Source organism: Grus americana, chromosome 7 (assembly GCF_028858705.1).
Source record: "Grus americana isolate bGruAme1 chromosome 7, bGruAme1.mat, whole genome shotgun sequence".
In the NCBI taxonomy this organism is placed as follows: Eukaryota; Metazoa; Chordata; class Aves; order Gruiformes; family Gruidae; genus Grus; species Grus americana.
In genome coordinates this window covers 486,539-499,592 of record NC_072858.1, presented here as the reverse complement: position 1 = coordinate 499,592, position 13,054 = coordinate 486,539, and the positions used below count along the sequence as shown (strand labels likewise).

The 13,054-nt window shown below is 51.5% G+C and overlaps 1 protein-coding gene across 4 annotated transcripts in view; it reads left to right on the top strand.

Annotated features, from left to right (window-relative positions):
- Positions 1-347: 347 nt before the first annotated feature.
- INPP5A (inositol polyphosphate-5-phosphatase A) overlaps positions 348-13,054 on the top strand; it is a 254,961-nt gene continuing 242,254 nt past the window's right edge. The window contains exon 1 of one of the 4 annotated variants that reach the window (XM_054831734.1): positions 348-411. Coding sequence is in view for 3 of the 4 variants with exons in the window: in XM_054831731.1 (XP_054687706.1) it covers positions 657-908 (252 nt within the window). In the remaining variant the exon portion in view is untranslated. Of the gene's footprint in view, positions 412-590; positions 909-13,054 lie in introns of those variants that run through there. The other 3 variants (XM_054831731.1, XM_054831733.1, XM_054831732.1) reach the window with 3 other exon arrangements.

The window sequence follows — 13,054 nt, the reverse complement described above, 5'->3', positions numbered from 1 at the left end:
CCGGATCTGCCTCTACGCTTTGCTTTCCCCTAGTTTTGCGTATTTGTGCGGTTGCTCCTGAATCTAGTTTGGGTTTCCTGTTTTCCCTGCTCTGCGCAGCGACTCCCTGACCGTGTCAGTTATGCGCTCTTTCGACAACAGCTTCCCCAGCACTGAAACTTGGTAAGACCTCTGCGAGCCTTGTAACACGAGCTTCTGCACATTTTGTTCCTATTACTAATCAGCCATGAAATATAGATAATCTCAGGAGCCAGCTATTTTGCGCAGCCTAGCAAAGACTGATTTATCATTTCTCTGGTTTCTTAAGCAAAGTTACTGAAAAGATCCCTTTGACAAAGGGTATTTTTGTAAGCTGAAGAGTACTTTGGCACGCTCCCAGGCTCTGTATGGACCATCTCAGCCTACTCCTCCGTAAGTTTAGATACTGCCGGGGCAAACAGCAGTTTGTGCGGCATTACTAATAGCTATCTTATCTGCCGTCCGTCCTGACGGAGCCTTATTGCAATGCTGCGGGTTTTCCACCCTGGAGGCAGCGATACGCGCTTGCCAAAACCGCCCAGGCACGCGCGGCAGGAACGGGAAATTCCCCCCGCGGAGCGTTCGGAGGTGCAGGTGCCCCCGGGCTCCCCGGTGAGGCACCTTCGGCCCGGCTGCTGATGCACGGCGCCCCGCCTCACCGGAGCCAACAGCCGCGCTGCGCCGCCGCCGCCTCCTGCGCTTCCAGGGGAGACCCCGGGGGAGACCCGGCGGGGCCGGCAGACCCGGGGCCCGCTCCCGCCAGGCGGCCGCACCGCTCCGGGCCGAAGGGCAGCGGGGCCGGGTCCCCGCGGGAGGCAGCGCCCGGGCACAGACCAGCCCCCGCCCCGCGGGGCTCTCCCCGCGCCGCCCGCACCGGCAGCCCCGCACAGGTGAGCGCAGCCGCCGGCCCCGCCCAGCCCCGCGCTGCGGGCGGCGCTCGGGGAGCTGCGGTGGGGCCGCGCCGCCCTCCCCGGCCCGGCCCGGCCCGGCCCGGCCCTGCCCTCTCCGCGGGGACGGGCGGCAGCGAGCAGAGCTGGGCGGCAGCGAGCAGAGCGCGGCGGCGGCCGGGCCGCGGGACAGCGCCGCCGGCTGCCTCCCGCGGGGCTGCTCCCGAGGGTTGGCGTTGCCCTTTTAAGAGCCGCGCGGGGCCGCTGTGACGTCGCGGGCGCAGAGCCCTAGCCCGGCCCGCCCGCCGCGCCGCCAGAGCCGGGAGCGGCGGCGGCAGGAGCGCGGTGCGCGCAGCGCCCGCCCAGCCCAGCCGGGGAAGCGCCGAGACCAGCCGTGCCGCCTCGTCCCGTCCCGTCCCGCCGACCTGCCATGCGCCGCGGCCCGGCGCCAGCCTCCGCCGGCGGGAGCCGTCCCGGCAGCAGCGCGACGGCGGCGGCGGGCGAGCGCTGAGCGCCGCGGCCCCGCAGCAGCCGCAGGGCGGCCGGCCCGCCGCGGCGCGGATGTCCGCGGGCTGCCCGCGCCGGGAGGACTCGCCGCCGCCCGCGACCCCCGCCCGCCCGCCCGCGCCGACGGGGCGGGCCAGGCGCCCCGCTCGCCGCAGCGCCCCGCGCCCGCCCCCGGGCTCCCCGCAGCGCCGCCGCTGCCGGCCGCGCTCCGCGCTTCCGCCCGCCCGCCGCCGGCGCCATGGCGGTGAAGGGGGCCGCGGCCGGCGCCGGGGTGCTCCTGGTGACGGCCAACGTCGGGTCCCTCTTTGACGACGTAAGTACCGCGGCCGCGCGCGCCCCGCCGGGGGGAGACGGGGGGACGGGGGGGGGGGGGGCCCTGGGGTCTCCGCGGGCAGCGGCCGCCGCGCCGCCTCCCGGGCCGCCGCCCCGCGCCGGTCCTAGCGCCGCCGCGCCGCCCCCTGCCCGCGGCTGCCGCCCCGTCCCGCCCGCTATGGTCCCGGCCGGCCTCAGGTGCCGGGCAGCGCTGCCCGCCGCGGAGGGGTGGAGGGGGGGGTCCCGGCAGCCGCCCCGTCCGTCTCCCGGCGGTCTGCCGGTGCGCCCCGCGTTTGCCGGGCGTAGGTATGGGGGGGGCTCTGCCGGCTCTGGGAGCCCGGAGCAAGGCGCTGGGATACGCGGCCGGCAGCGAACCACCCTCTCGGGGGGTGCCTTGTGTCGCAAGCGTGCCTTTTCTTCGTTAGTGTTCCTATCTTCGGCCGTGCCGTGTGGTGTAACGTCGTCCCCGACGGTTGGGGTCCTTCAGCTGTGGTTGTGCGGGGTCTGCAGTGTCAGGAGAGCGGGAACGCGGGGCGCCCCGTTCCGGGGGGAGCAGGCTCTGCCCTGGGGCGCTGCGGCTCGGCTGAGCCCCGGGCCGTCCTCGTCAGGCTCTGCACGCTGCGACGTGAAAACACCGTTGAATTTCTGTTCAGCGTGGTGTGTTCAGACAAACGTTTGGAATGCTTCTCATGGCCACAAATAAGGCGAGTGCAACAGTTGGTACTGCTAGCAGTTAAGCAAAGAGAAGGCGGCTTGCTTGTAAATCTGTACGAATTAAGACAGGTTTTTACAAGTCTCTGGAAGAGCAGCCGGGCTTCTAAACCTCCTAGGCTGCGCCCCGGCTGAAGTCTGGTCCTGTTGAAGCTGGAGACAAAAGCACTTGTGGAACTGAGCAATGCTGGCATGCCACGTACCGTAAAGGGAGCGTGTCTGGGGGTCTGCGGTTCGTAAAGCAGCGTGCATCTAGCAGATACTGGGTCCGAACTCGGGCTGCGTGTTGCTCTTGCCGTGTCAGTTAGGACTGGTTTTGCTTCGTGCGCCAGCCCTACGCAGAAGTTGCTAAGTGCACTGCAGTAAGCAGCTGTGTGTTTTGGGGGTTTTTTTTGTGCTCCCCCTATCTTCAAAGCTTGCTTTGTTTTTTCATCATCTTGAATGCTGACCTAAAATACACGTTTTGGTTGATATGTGCGTTGTCAAAGGGTGCAATTCATGTTTTCACCAAGGTTAGTGAACTTCGACAAACTATCACCACAATTATTTTTACGCTTAAATGTGTCAGTTCATGTTATATGAACGTGGTGAAAATACTAATTTCATAATAACTTTCACGGTTACGGCCTTAGGCTTGTGCAGTATGTACTTGTGAGTAAAGCTGTGTGGTGCTCAGCAGGGCTTCTGCAGGTAATTCCCGCTGCGTGCTCCTGTTCCATTGCTAGAGCCCAACGGTGGTACCTCTGCTTGACCTGAGCCTGCTCTCTGACCTGAGCCCGCTGCCTCCCCTGGCAAGCGCTGTGCTTCAAAGTGCTCTCCTGCCCTTTCGGCTGAGAGTGGTGAAAGCAGCGCTTTGGAGCGCTGTCACTGAAGAAATCCTGTGCTGTCAGACTGAGTGATTTCCTGGTTGTTCCTAGGTAGTATTTGAGACTCGCTGGCGTTCCGTGAGAAGGTGAAGCATATTTGTTGTTTATGGTTCGGTGTGACCAAAGAGGGGAACGCTTCCGCTCTAGCAAGCGACTCTCTTGCGACGAAAAATTCGTTTTCTACAGCAACAAAACCGGATTTATTTGGATATGTTCCACCGCAGGGTGGGGAATGGAAAGACTGGTCGGAGCTTTCGTGATTACGCTTCTGGTTTGTTGCTGTTGGAGTTGGGACTGGCGACTGCCCAGCCAGGTTTCGGGAGTAATGCTGGTGCAATTCAGGTACAATAAAGATGACATTAGCTTAGTTTGTGGACTTAGCCTCCGAGTCACGTGTCGGAGCTGTCAGTGACTATTTCTGCTTGTTGGGCTCTTCCTAGTCAGCTGAGGAAAAAGTTTCTCTGCTGTGACCTGAAGTGATTTCAGTTACGAACGAGGACTCGTGCTTTGATAGACTTCACCTAAGCTGGGCTGGAAAGCCATTTCCAGCTCCTTTAGTCCATTTTTCCCCTCGTGTATTGGCTCTGCGATGAACCTTTCTGCGATTTGTTTAAAGTAGCCTGAACGTTACTGCATGGCAACAGCATGATTTGCACTTTAGATGTGTTTTGTATGAGTACTGTTTACTTGGCTGGCACATGCTGTATGAGCAAATGCTCTTTAGTTGGGACCGGTATTTTATAGAAGAATAATTTAAAATATCTTTGGTAGGCAGGTTCATCTGGGTGGGATAGCCTCTCCTAGATCACTGGTATTGCTGACCTGACTATACTTTTGCAAAGAGGAGAAAATGGCGGGGTTTTTTCTCTCTTTTTTTTCCTTCTCTCCGGTTAGTAGAAGCAAGTTATAATAACATACTGGTTTGCCTCTGCCAGCCATCCACATCCACTAATAACCTGTTGCAGTGCTGACCTGGGAGCTCATGAATAAACATGTTAACAGCGAAGAGGGACTGTGCTGGGTTTGTTTCATTCCTCGAGTAGTTTTACTGCTTCATTAAAAATGGTAATGCAGTATTAGATCTACAAATATTCTTCAGAGTTTCATGAACGCGTGCGTCTCATGAATATGAATGCGTACGATTTTTGGTACATTCATGTTTACTTAAGCATTTAATGTTTGTCTCGCTGTATAAACATTTCCTGGTTTTTATCACAGTATACCCTTGCTAACAACAGAAGATGGAGTTCAGGTTACCTGTGGGTGACTTTCTCTTTTTTCCCCTCCTCTGATGCCCCTGCCTGTGGCAGGGGGGGGTGGACTAGATGATGTTTAAAGGTCCCTGCCAACCTGAACCGTTCTGTGATATGAGCCTCTCCCTCCCCAGTTTCCTTGCTTTCTTTGCTTCCTCTGTCTGCAGTGGCAAAATTTCACGCTTACCTTTCAATGAGTCTGCCGCTGCAGTGGCCCCAAGTCAATCTGCCTGGCGCTTCACTGCTTTTACTGTATAGGATTTTAATTACTTTAACGTGCCATCTTTTTTTTTTTTTTTTTTTTTTTCCCTGTCTGCTGTATCCTTTTCATTCTATTCAATTGCTTTTAAATGGCATAATGCTGTTTGGTTTTCCCTGGGACAAAAACCTGGGAGTCGGTGTGAGCAGCTGACGTTGGGGCCCGTGAGAGCTGTCAGACCGTGAGCTCATCCTCCCGAGGGCCGCGTGTGGGTGACCAGCACGGAGTTGTGCTGACATCTGCAGTGAAATGCCTCGAGCCCCCGTGGAAAACTCCTCTGAGGATGCCCCTGGGCTCACGAGCGATCCCGGCAGCTTCCGCGGGACTCTGCTCAGGAGGGGTTTTGGCGGGGTCGCGTCAAGGGAGAGTATGTCAGCGGAGGAGACGTTTGGCTTTTGCGGCAGGATCGCTCAGCCCCTGCAGCGTGTCACTGGCACGTGAGCAGAGGCACGGCGGGGTGGCGGGAGGCATGTCTGGCCTCGGTTCGGGCAGGTACCCAAACCTGTCTGCAACCAACGCAGGCAGCAGCCTTCCTGCCCTGGGCCTGGCAGGTGTCTCGGAGAGGCCGCGGGACTGCATGTGCTGGAGAAACGTCCCTTCCCGCGAGTTCCGCTGTCGGTGCAGCCGATGAGCTTTGGCTGTTTCTGCTGGATGGAGGCAGATGGAGATCTTTGCGATTCAATTTTTGTTGTTGTCTCAGAAGTTTTGTTACTGTTTGCTGGGTGCAGTCACAAATATTGAAAAAAAACCACCTTAGTGCTCACACTTGAAAATTGTGTCTTACTCTGTTTCAGGTCTGGGTGACTTTAACAATCTGTGTCGTTTAAACCTCTGGGTGCAGATCTTCAGGGTAAAGATTTCCAATGTGCTCAGCAGACTTAGCCGTACAAGTTCCAACGTTTCTGCTAGGGTTGGAAAATAGTTCATTTGTTCTAGTTCCCTTTGAAATTGAAATACGTGAGCCTAAGTCAGGTAGGTGCTTCTGGAAACAGTTCCTGCTGTCTTCGTGCTGCTGAACGTACATAGCTCTTCCCTAATGGGAGGTTGATGCAGTTCTTAAATTCTCAGGACGCGCTTAGGCCGGAACAGAAGTGTAATGATGACAAGAAAGGTAGAGGCTGAACAGAACATGTAATTTTATTAGTTTAAAAAAGGAGGGGGGAAAGTAGATTAGGGAATTGCTGTGCAGTGCTCGGGTACTGACACTCGGGATCTTTAAATGACTAACAGCATTTCTGTCCCACCTGTATTTTCTGGGACTGTACAAGGTACTAGCCTTCACGTGGCAGTGCCGAGATGGGGCAGTAAGCTTTCATGTTCCCAGCGGCCTTAACCTACTCAACGTCTGGGTGAAAGTCTCCCTTTCTGGAGCACAAGTTCTCTGAGGAGCGGCTGAGGGACCTGGGGGTGTTGAGCCTGGAGAAGAGGAGGCTGAGGACAGACCTGGTGGCTCTCTACAACTCCCTGACAGGAGGGTGTAGCCAGGTGGGGGTCGGTCTCTTCTCCCAAGTAACTAGCAAAAGAACAAGAGGAAACGGCCTCAAGTTGCACCAGGGGAGATTGAGATTAGATATTAGGGAAAATTTCTTCTCTGAAAGAGTGGTCAGGCATTGGAACAGGCTGCCCAGAGAGGTGGTGGAGTCACCATCCCTGGTGGTGTTCAAAAAACATGTAGATGTGGCACTTTGGGACATGGTCTAGTAGACATGGTGGTGTTGGGTTGACGGTTGGACTTGATGATCTTAAAGGTCTTTTCCAGCCTTAAAGATTCTATGATTTTTCATACAGTACGTGAAGAGGGCAGGGGTGGGATTTATTGTTCCAAGTCCTGTTTGTGGTAGTATTGTTATTACTATGAGTATGCTTATTGCTTTAATTCTGAGCATGAACTTGGAATATCCTTTACATCTGTTAAGAGTTGATGTCTGTCAACTGTATTTGAAGTAGAAATACTTATGATAATTTTTAAAAACAGCCTCCTCTTGTGATGGGTGGTGATCACAGTGTAGATGTCTTTATCACACTTGATCTTAATTTTCTGATCCTGAAACAGTGGGTGTAGTTTTGTTTTGATATTAGATATCTCTGGATTTAGCTGGTATTAGGTGATAAGGGTTTTTTTGGGTTTGTTGTTTGGAGGGTTTTTTTCTGTTTCTTTTTCCCCCCACGAATAATTATTTGAATTTTGTGGAATATTTCATATGTGGTAGGATGGAAAATGTATTAATTAAGTTTTGATTTCTAAGTAAGTGTAAAGACTAGCGTGTTGCAGTGGCTGTGGAGGAGTTGGTCTGGCAGACCTGAAAGCCCTCCTGGGTGGCTTCCCGGGGCCAAGCGTGTGCCCAGCAGCTCTGGCTAGCTCCTGAGGGCACTGCCCTGAAACCTGGCTTGTTTATTGCCTTCCTTTCTGTGATGCTGTAAAATTGCAATCTCATAACTGAGGACTTCCATTTTAGGAATACATACTCTTGAGCAATAATGTAGAAGGCCAATGAGAAAGTATTTCTCAGTGTTCTCATTACGGAAACCCTAAAAATAAGTAATCTCTGATTTATCTTTATTTCTGCACTCCTCACTTTCTATTTTCTGGTTATTTTGGTGTCGTCTTTCTGATTTTAATTTTTTGTTGCATGAGTGGCACTGATAATTTCTTAAACGGTGTTGCCGCCTTCTGTTTGTTGGGTTTTCTGTGGCAGAAGTTCAAATGAACGTTTTTCTTACAGTTTTTGCTGTATTCATGCTTATGCTGTTTTTTAGGAGACTGTTTCTTGTTTTACTCAATTCTAAACCGCCTTTGCAGGAGGTGAAATTTTGAGGTAGACCAGAATTTGGTGCTACCTAAAACTTCTTCAGCTATGTGAAAATTATGATGGGGAGGAGAAAACTGTTTTGTTACCTTTTGCAGTGCTTGTGCGTTTTGGGGAAAAAAAAAAGTATTGTTGTATCTTGAGACTGAAAATGTTGGTAACACGTTACCAGCAGGATACAGCTGTTGGCCCAGATGTGCAACTGAACAAAGCTGAGCGGTGGCCCAACGTGATCGCGTCTGGCTCCTGAATAGCCCTTGTGCTGTGTGTAGCTCTTAATCTGCTGCTGTGAAAAGATGTTTTGGTTTGAAACTCTTTCACTGCCTCTTGTTCTCTTTCACTTCTGCGACTGGGGATGAGCTCGGGGACACGTGCACGGGCAGCTGCGCTGGCTTCGGCGGTACGATGGAGCTGCACCAGCAGTAATGCCCGTGCTGGTCTTTGTTACTAAAGTGCTTTTTCCAGGTGTACAGGGATAACTTGCAGCTGTTGATGCTCGTGCTTTTGAAAAAAACGTAGGATAGCTGGGGAGAGGATTGTACCAGTTCGTAGCTCTTTCTTCATTTAGTCTTTAGGTAGGTGATGGTGTCAGGCGTGTGTAGTCAGAGTGATGCACTCGCAAGCATGCGGTTTTGACAAGGTCTTTCTTAAATCCTTCACAGCCTGCTTGAAGATCTAAATACTTGTGCTGATTTATAGCTTCCTCCTAGGTGTCAGCTTCCCAAGTAATTCAGCTCTTAGCACCCATAGCTTAGGCATAGCAGCGTGCACCGGTGGGTTTATTCATTGCCGATGCACGCACTCGGGTGGGAGCATCCGCGTGCCCAGCTTTGTGGTGTGGTCCAGGGGCGCTTCCCCCGTGGGCTTGTGTGGCGACTGCACCGGCCCTGCTCACAGCCAGCCCGTCGCTTGCAGCCCTGTAAGGGACAATAAGCAGTGATAGCCGACAGTGAGTTGCAGAGCAAATTCCCCTTTTAAGTATAAATGAGGATCAAGACCCAAAGGAGTCGTGCAGTAAAGCAGTGACACGTTATTGTGCATCCACATATGTGTAAAATTTAAAAGCTCTTTTCTAATTTGCTGAAGAAGACTGGAGCAGTAATAGTACTGGCAACACAGAGGGTGGGTTTTTCCTCCAAGACGGAGTTGTATGCTTAAAAAATGACTTCTTTTTCTCTAACAAATAATAACAAATTTTCTTTTTAGCAGATATTTTTACAATTCTTTGAGCAAGAGAGTTTTAATTAGGTGCTCGTTCAGCGTGTAGCCTCCCTTAAGCAGGAAACTCAGAACATCATCTTGTAGACCATCTTTCCTCTCCTTTTGATTAAGTGTTATCATTAACAGCAAGAGCACATGTTTACATGAGGAAGTAATAGTGGCAAAGTGCATTATATAATTCTAGTTTTCTGTTAATGTGGTTTTATAGCAGATGGAGCTAGCATTTTGTAACTTGCTGGGTTTCCACAAATTCCCAGTGTATCAGTGTGATGGTTTAAAAGAATTTAATTCCCAAAAATATTTGAATATGAAATTATGCAATGGGAGTAGGAAGAATGCTTTACATGTGAACCTGTTAGTTTATTAGCTTGTACGAGCACTCTCACAAGGGTCAATTTTTAAACCTTTTGTTGCTGTTCCAAAATTCTCATCGTAAGTTTTCTTACCACAGACTTCAAAGGGAGTTGCACATAGAATTCCAGCCAAGCCCTCAGATTTCATGATTTTTCTAAAAGACTGATCTGTTGTTTACTTACTACTTATCTTTTTCCCTTTTCTGTTACTTATTTCATCATACTGTTTATATCTTCCACCCCCTACAAATGTATTTCCTCTTTTCATCTCAAATGTTTTCTTTCTCTTTCTTGTACTGTGTATACTTACCTCATCCTGAAAGCTCTCCCCCTATTCCTCATTTATTATTTAAAGTGAGGGTGTCGCTGAGAAAAGTAGCCTTTTCATTTGCAGTTTTGCGTGTGCCTTGAAAGCCATCAAGAAGGCAAGGTGGTTGCCCTTAACACATTGTTCATGGCCCCTTGAAGCAGGAGCTGTGGAGCTGCACCCGGGATTGAATGCGTATGAGAGGGATCTGATTTATTAATGCACGTCCTCGGGGCTCCGGGGGTGCACCGGGTAAGGAGCCCGTTAAAGGCAGAGCCAGGACAAGGTACCTCCAGTGACGTAACTCCCTTGGTGTTACAAAACTGCTCCACGTGGAGCTTTATCTTGGGCTTCAAAACGTTGTTGCGCTGCCTTTAATGCAACCTAGTGTCTTGCTCTCTGTCAAAGACGTTAAAGTTTCTTCGCTACCCAGGTACACCAACACATCATTCATTCCTTGGCATCTGTGGGAGAAGAGGAAATCACATTACCAAACTACCTTGGACAATAGACTGGCTTTAAGTGTGCACCCTGGGTGTTGTCTCCTCTCCCCACACCACAGAGGACGAGCTGCTTTGGTTGTAGCTTTGCCTTGTCCTCTGCCCCAGACTCTTACCTTCCTTTGGAGGAAAAGGAAGAAGGCAAGCAGGTCTGACTGCACGCCAGTCGTGTGCTTTTAGTACGTGGAAGTTAGCAACGTGTATCTATGTTAGCACAGTCTAATACTGTGTTCAATATTTTCTAACCATCTTTTTCTACTCTCTTGGTAGACAATAGAAGTGGTCACAGAAAAAAAAAAAAAGACTTTCTGCCTTTGGCAACTGCTTGAACAGCCCATCACAGAGTCATTTAGCATCCTTTTTGCATCTTCATTACTGAAATGGCAAGGAGTCTTCCCCTGATGAGAGTTCCAGGGAAATATGTTATTTCATATTGTGGAAAAGGTCAGGTTAAGCACAGTAATCATCAGACTGGGGAAGAGTGAGTATTAGAAGTAAATTGTTTCTTTTACTGCCTTTTTTGCAATGGTGTATCATAGTACATTTACATTATTAAAAAAATGCACAAACAATGAAAATAGTGATGAATGAACGTGGTGAAAAACTATTTCATCACTTTCATTTCTGATATGTTATTGGAAAAGATATTAAAATCTAAGCATTTACTGACAGCAAACAAAAGTCATCATTGCTTTTAGATGGATCATATTTTGAAGTTGGATATAATTAAGATTGTTTTCATTAATGTCTTCAAGTTGTTAAGCACTTGATTTCATGAGTCAGTCAGCTTAAACAGATAATATCCTTGAAAGCAGAAAACTAAAGCTAGGAAAAGTAATTAAAAAAACCTAACGTGACAACACTGAAAGTTTTCTTTCATGGTATAGGTAGCTTACATGCCAGTTTAAACAGCTTTTAGGTGGTCTGACTGTTACCGATACCTAGATATTTACCAAACTTGAGCTCAGCTTAAGACCTGTGTGCTGTAATTTGAGGTGATGCTGACAGCCGAGGATGCCATCACAAATGTGAAGTTGCAACAGGAAGAACTTTAATTTCAAGTTGTGGTTTGTGACTGGAAGGATTTTCACTTCGGGTTTTGGGTTGTCCTTGGTAAAACTAGAATCATAGAATGGTTTGGGTTGGAAGGGACCTCAAAGACCATCTAGTTCCAACCCCCCTGCCATGGGCAGGGACACCCTCCACTAGCCCAGGTTGCCCAAAGCCCCATCCAACCTGGCCTTGAACACTGCCAGGGATGGGGCCTCCACAACCTCTCTGGGCACCCTGTGCCAGGGCCTCAGGGCCTCAGCACCCTCACAGGGAAGGATTTCTAACATCTAATCTAAATTGACCCTCCTTCAGCTTAAAACCATTACCCCTTGTCCTGCCACTACACTCCCTGATAAACAGTCCCTCTCCAGCTTTCCTGGAGCCCCTTCAGGGACTGGAAGGGGCTCTAAGGTCTCCCTGGAGCCTTCTCTTCTCCAGGCTGAACCAGCCCAACTCTCTCAGCCTGTCTCCATAGCAGAGGTGCTCCAGCCCTCACATCATCTCCATGGCCTCCTCTGGACTCTCTCCAACAGCTCCATGTCCTTCTTGTGCTGGGGACCCCCGAGCTGGACGCAGCACTGCAGGGGGGTCTCACCAGAGCAGAGCAGAGGGGCAGAATCCCCTCCCTCGACCTGCTGGTCACGCTGCTGGGGATGCAGCCCAGGACACGGTTGGCTTTCTGGGCTGCAGGCACACTACCAGCTCCTGTTGAGCTTTCCATCAACCAACACCCTCAAGTCCTTCTCCTCAGGGCTGCTCTCCATCCATTCCCCCCCCAGCCTGTGGTTGTGCTTGGGATTGCACCAACCCACGTGCAGGACCTTGCACTTGGCCTTGTTGAACTTCATGCAGTCCGCACATGCCCACCTCTCCCGCCTGTCCAGGTCCCTCTGGATGGCATCCCTTCCCTCCAGCGTGTCAACCACAACACACAGCTTGGTGTTGTCAGCAAACTTGCTGAGGGTGCCCTCGATCCCACTGTCCATGTCACCAACAGAGATGTTAAACAGTGCCGGTCCCAGTACCGACCCCTGAGGAACACCACTCGTCACTGGTCTCCACTTGGACTTTGAGCCGTCGACCACAACTCTTTGAGAATGACCATCCGGCCGATTCCTTATCCACTGAGTGGTCCATCCATCAAATCCATGTCTCTCCAATGTAGAGACAAGGATGTCATGTGGGACAGTGTCAAATGCTTTGCACAAGTCCAGGTAGATGACATCTGTCACTCTTCCCATGTCCACCAATGCTGTAATCCCATCATCTGGTCTTTTTCTTGCACCTTTTCCCAAATCAATGACAAGCTGTCCTGCCTATGTTCCTTGCCAAACAGATGCTTTTAAATGCCCTGCTGTCCCTACCTTGTCAAGTCTCCTTGGTTTCCTCTCAATTTCTTTTCTAATAGAGTTTGCAGTCAGAAACTGTTCTAAGGAGAGACCTTAATATGACATGAAATTGTAGCGGGGGATAGAAAAAACCCATAAGCTGAAAAAAAGTGATTGAGAAGGAGCAGCAAGGCGAGGATGTGGCGAAACGCACAGATCTCCCTTTTGCCTGTGGTGCCTGGTGGGGCTGGGGCTCGTACTGAGGCTGGGCGCGAGGGAGAGGCCAGCAGTCCGCCTGAGGTCTCTGGTTAACCCGAGCTTTAGGACAGAGGTGTTGTGCAACAAAGAGAAGCCTCGAGCTCTTGCACGCGCGTGCTCTCATTTCTGAGGCAAATGTATGGTTTTGTATTTGCCCACTTCTCATATCCGCGCTTGAGGCCACAGCGAGCAGGCCAGTTCTCTGTTACTGTGTTTGGGGGATGCTGCGCCTCGCCATGAAATGAGCTCCCTGCCTGACCCTGCGCGTCTGGGACCCCTGGCCGGGGCAAGTGCCCAGGCACGCTGCCTCTGGGCCCGGTCTCGCTCGCCCTCTCCCACCCCAGCCCGCGGGAGCCAGGACAGGCTTCAGCTGTCACGTCCCCTGGCCGCTCCTGAGGCCTGCGGCGCCTCAGC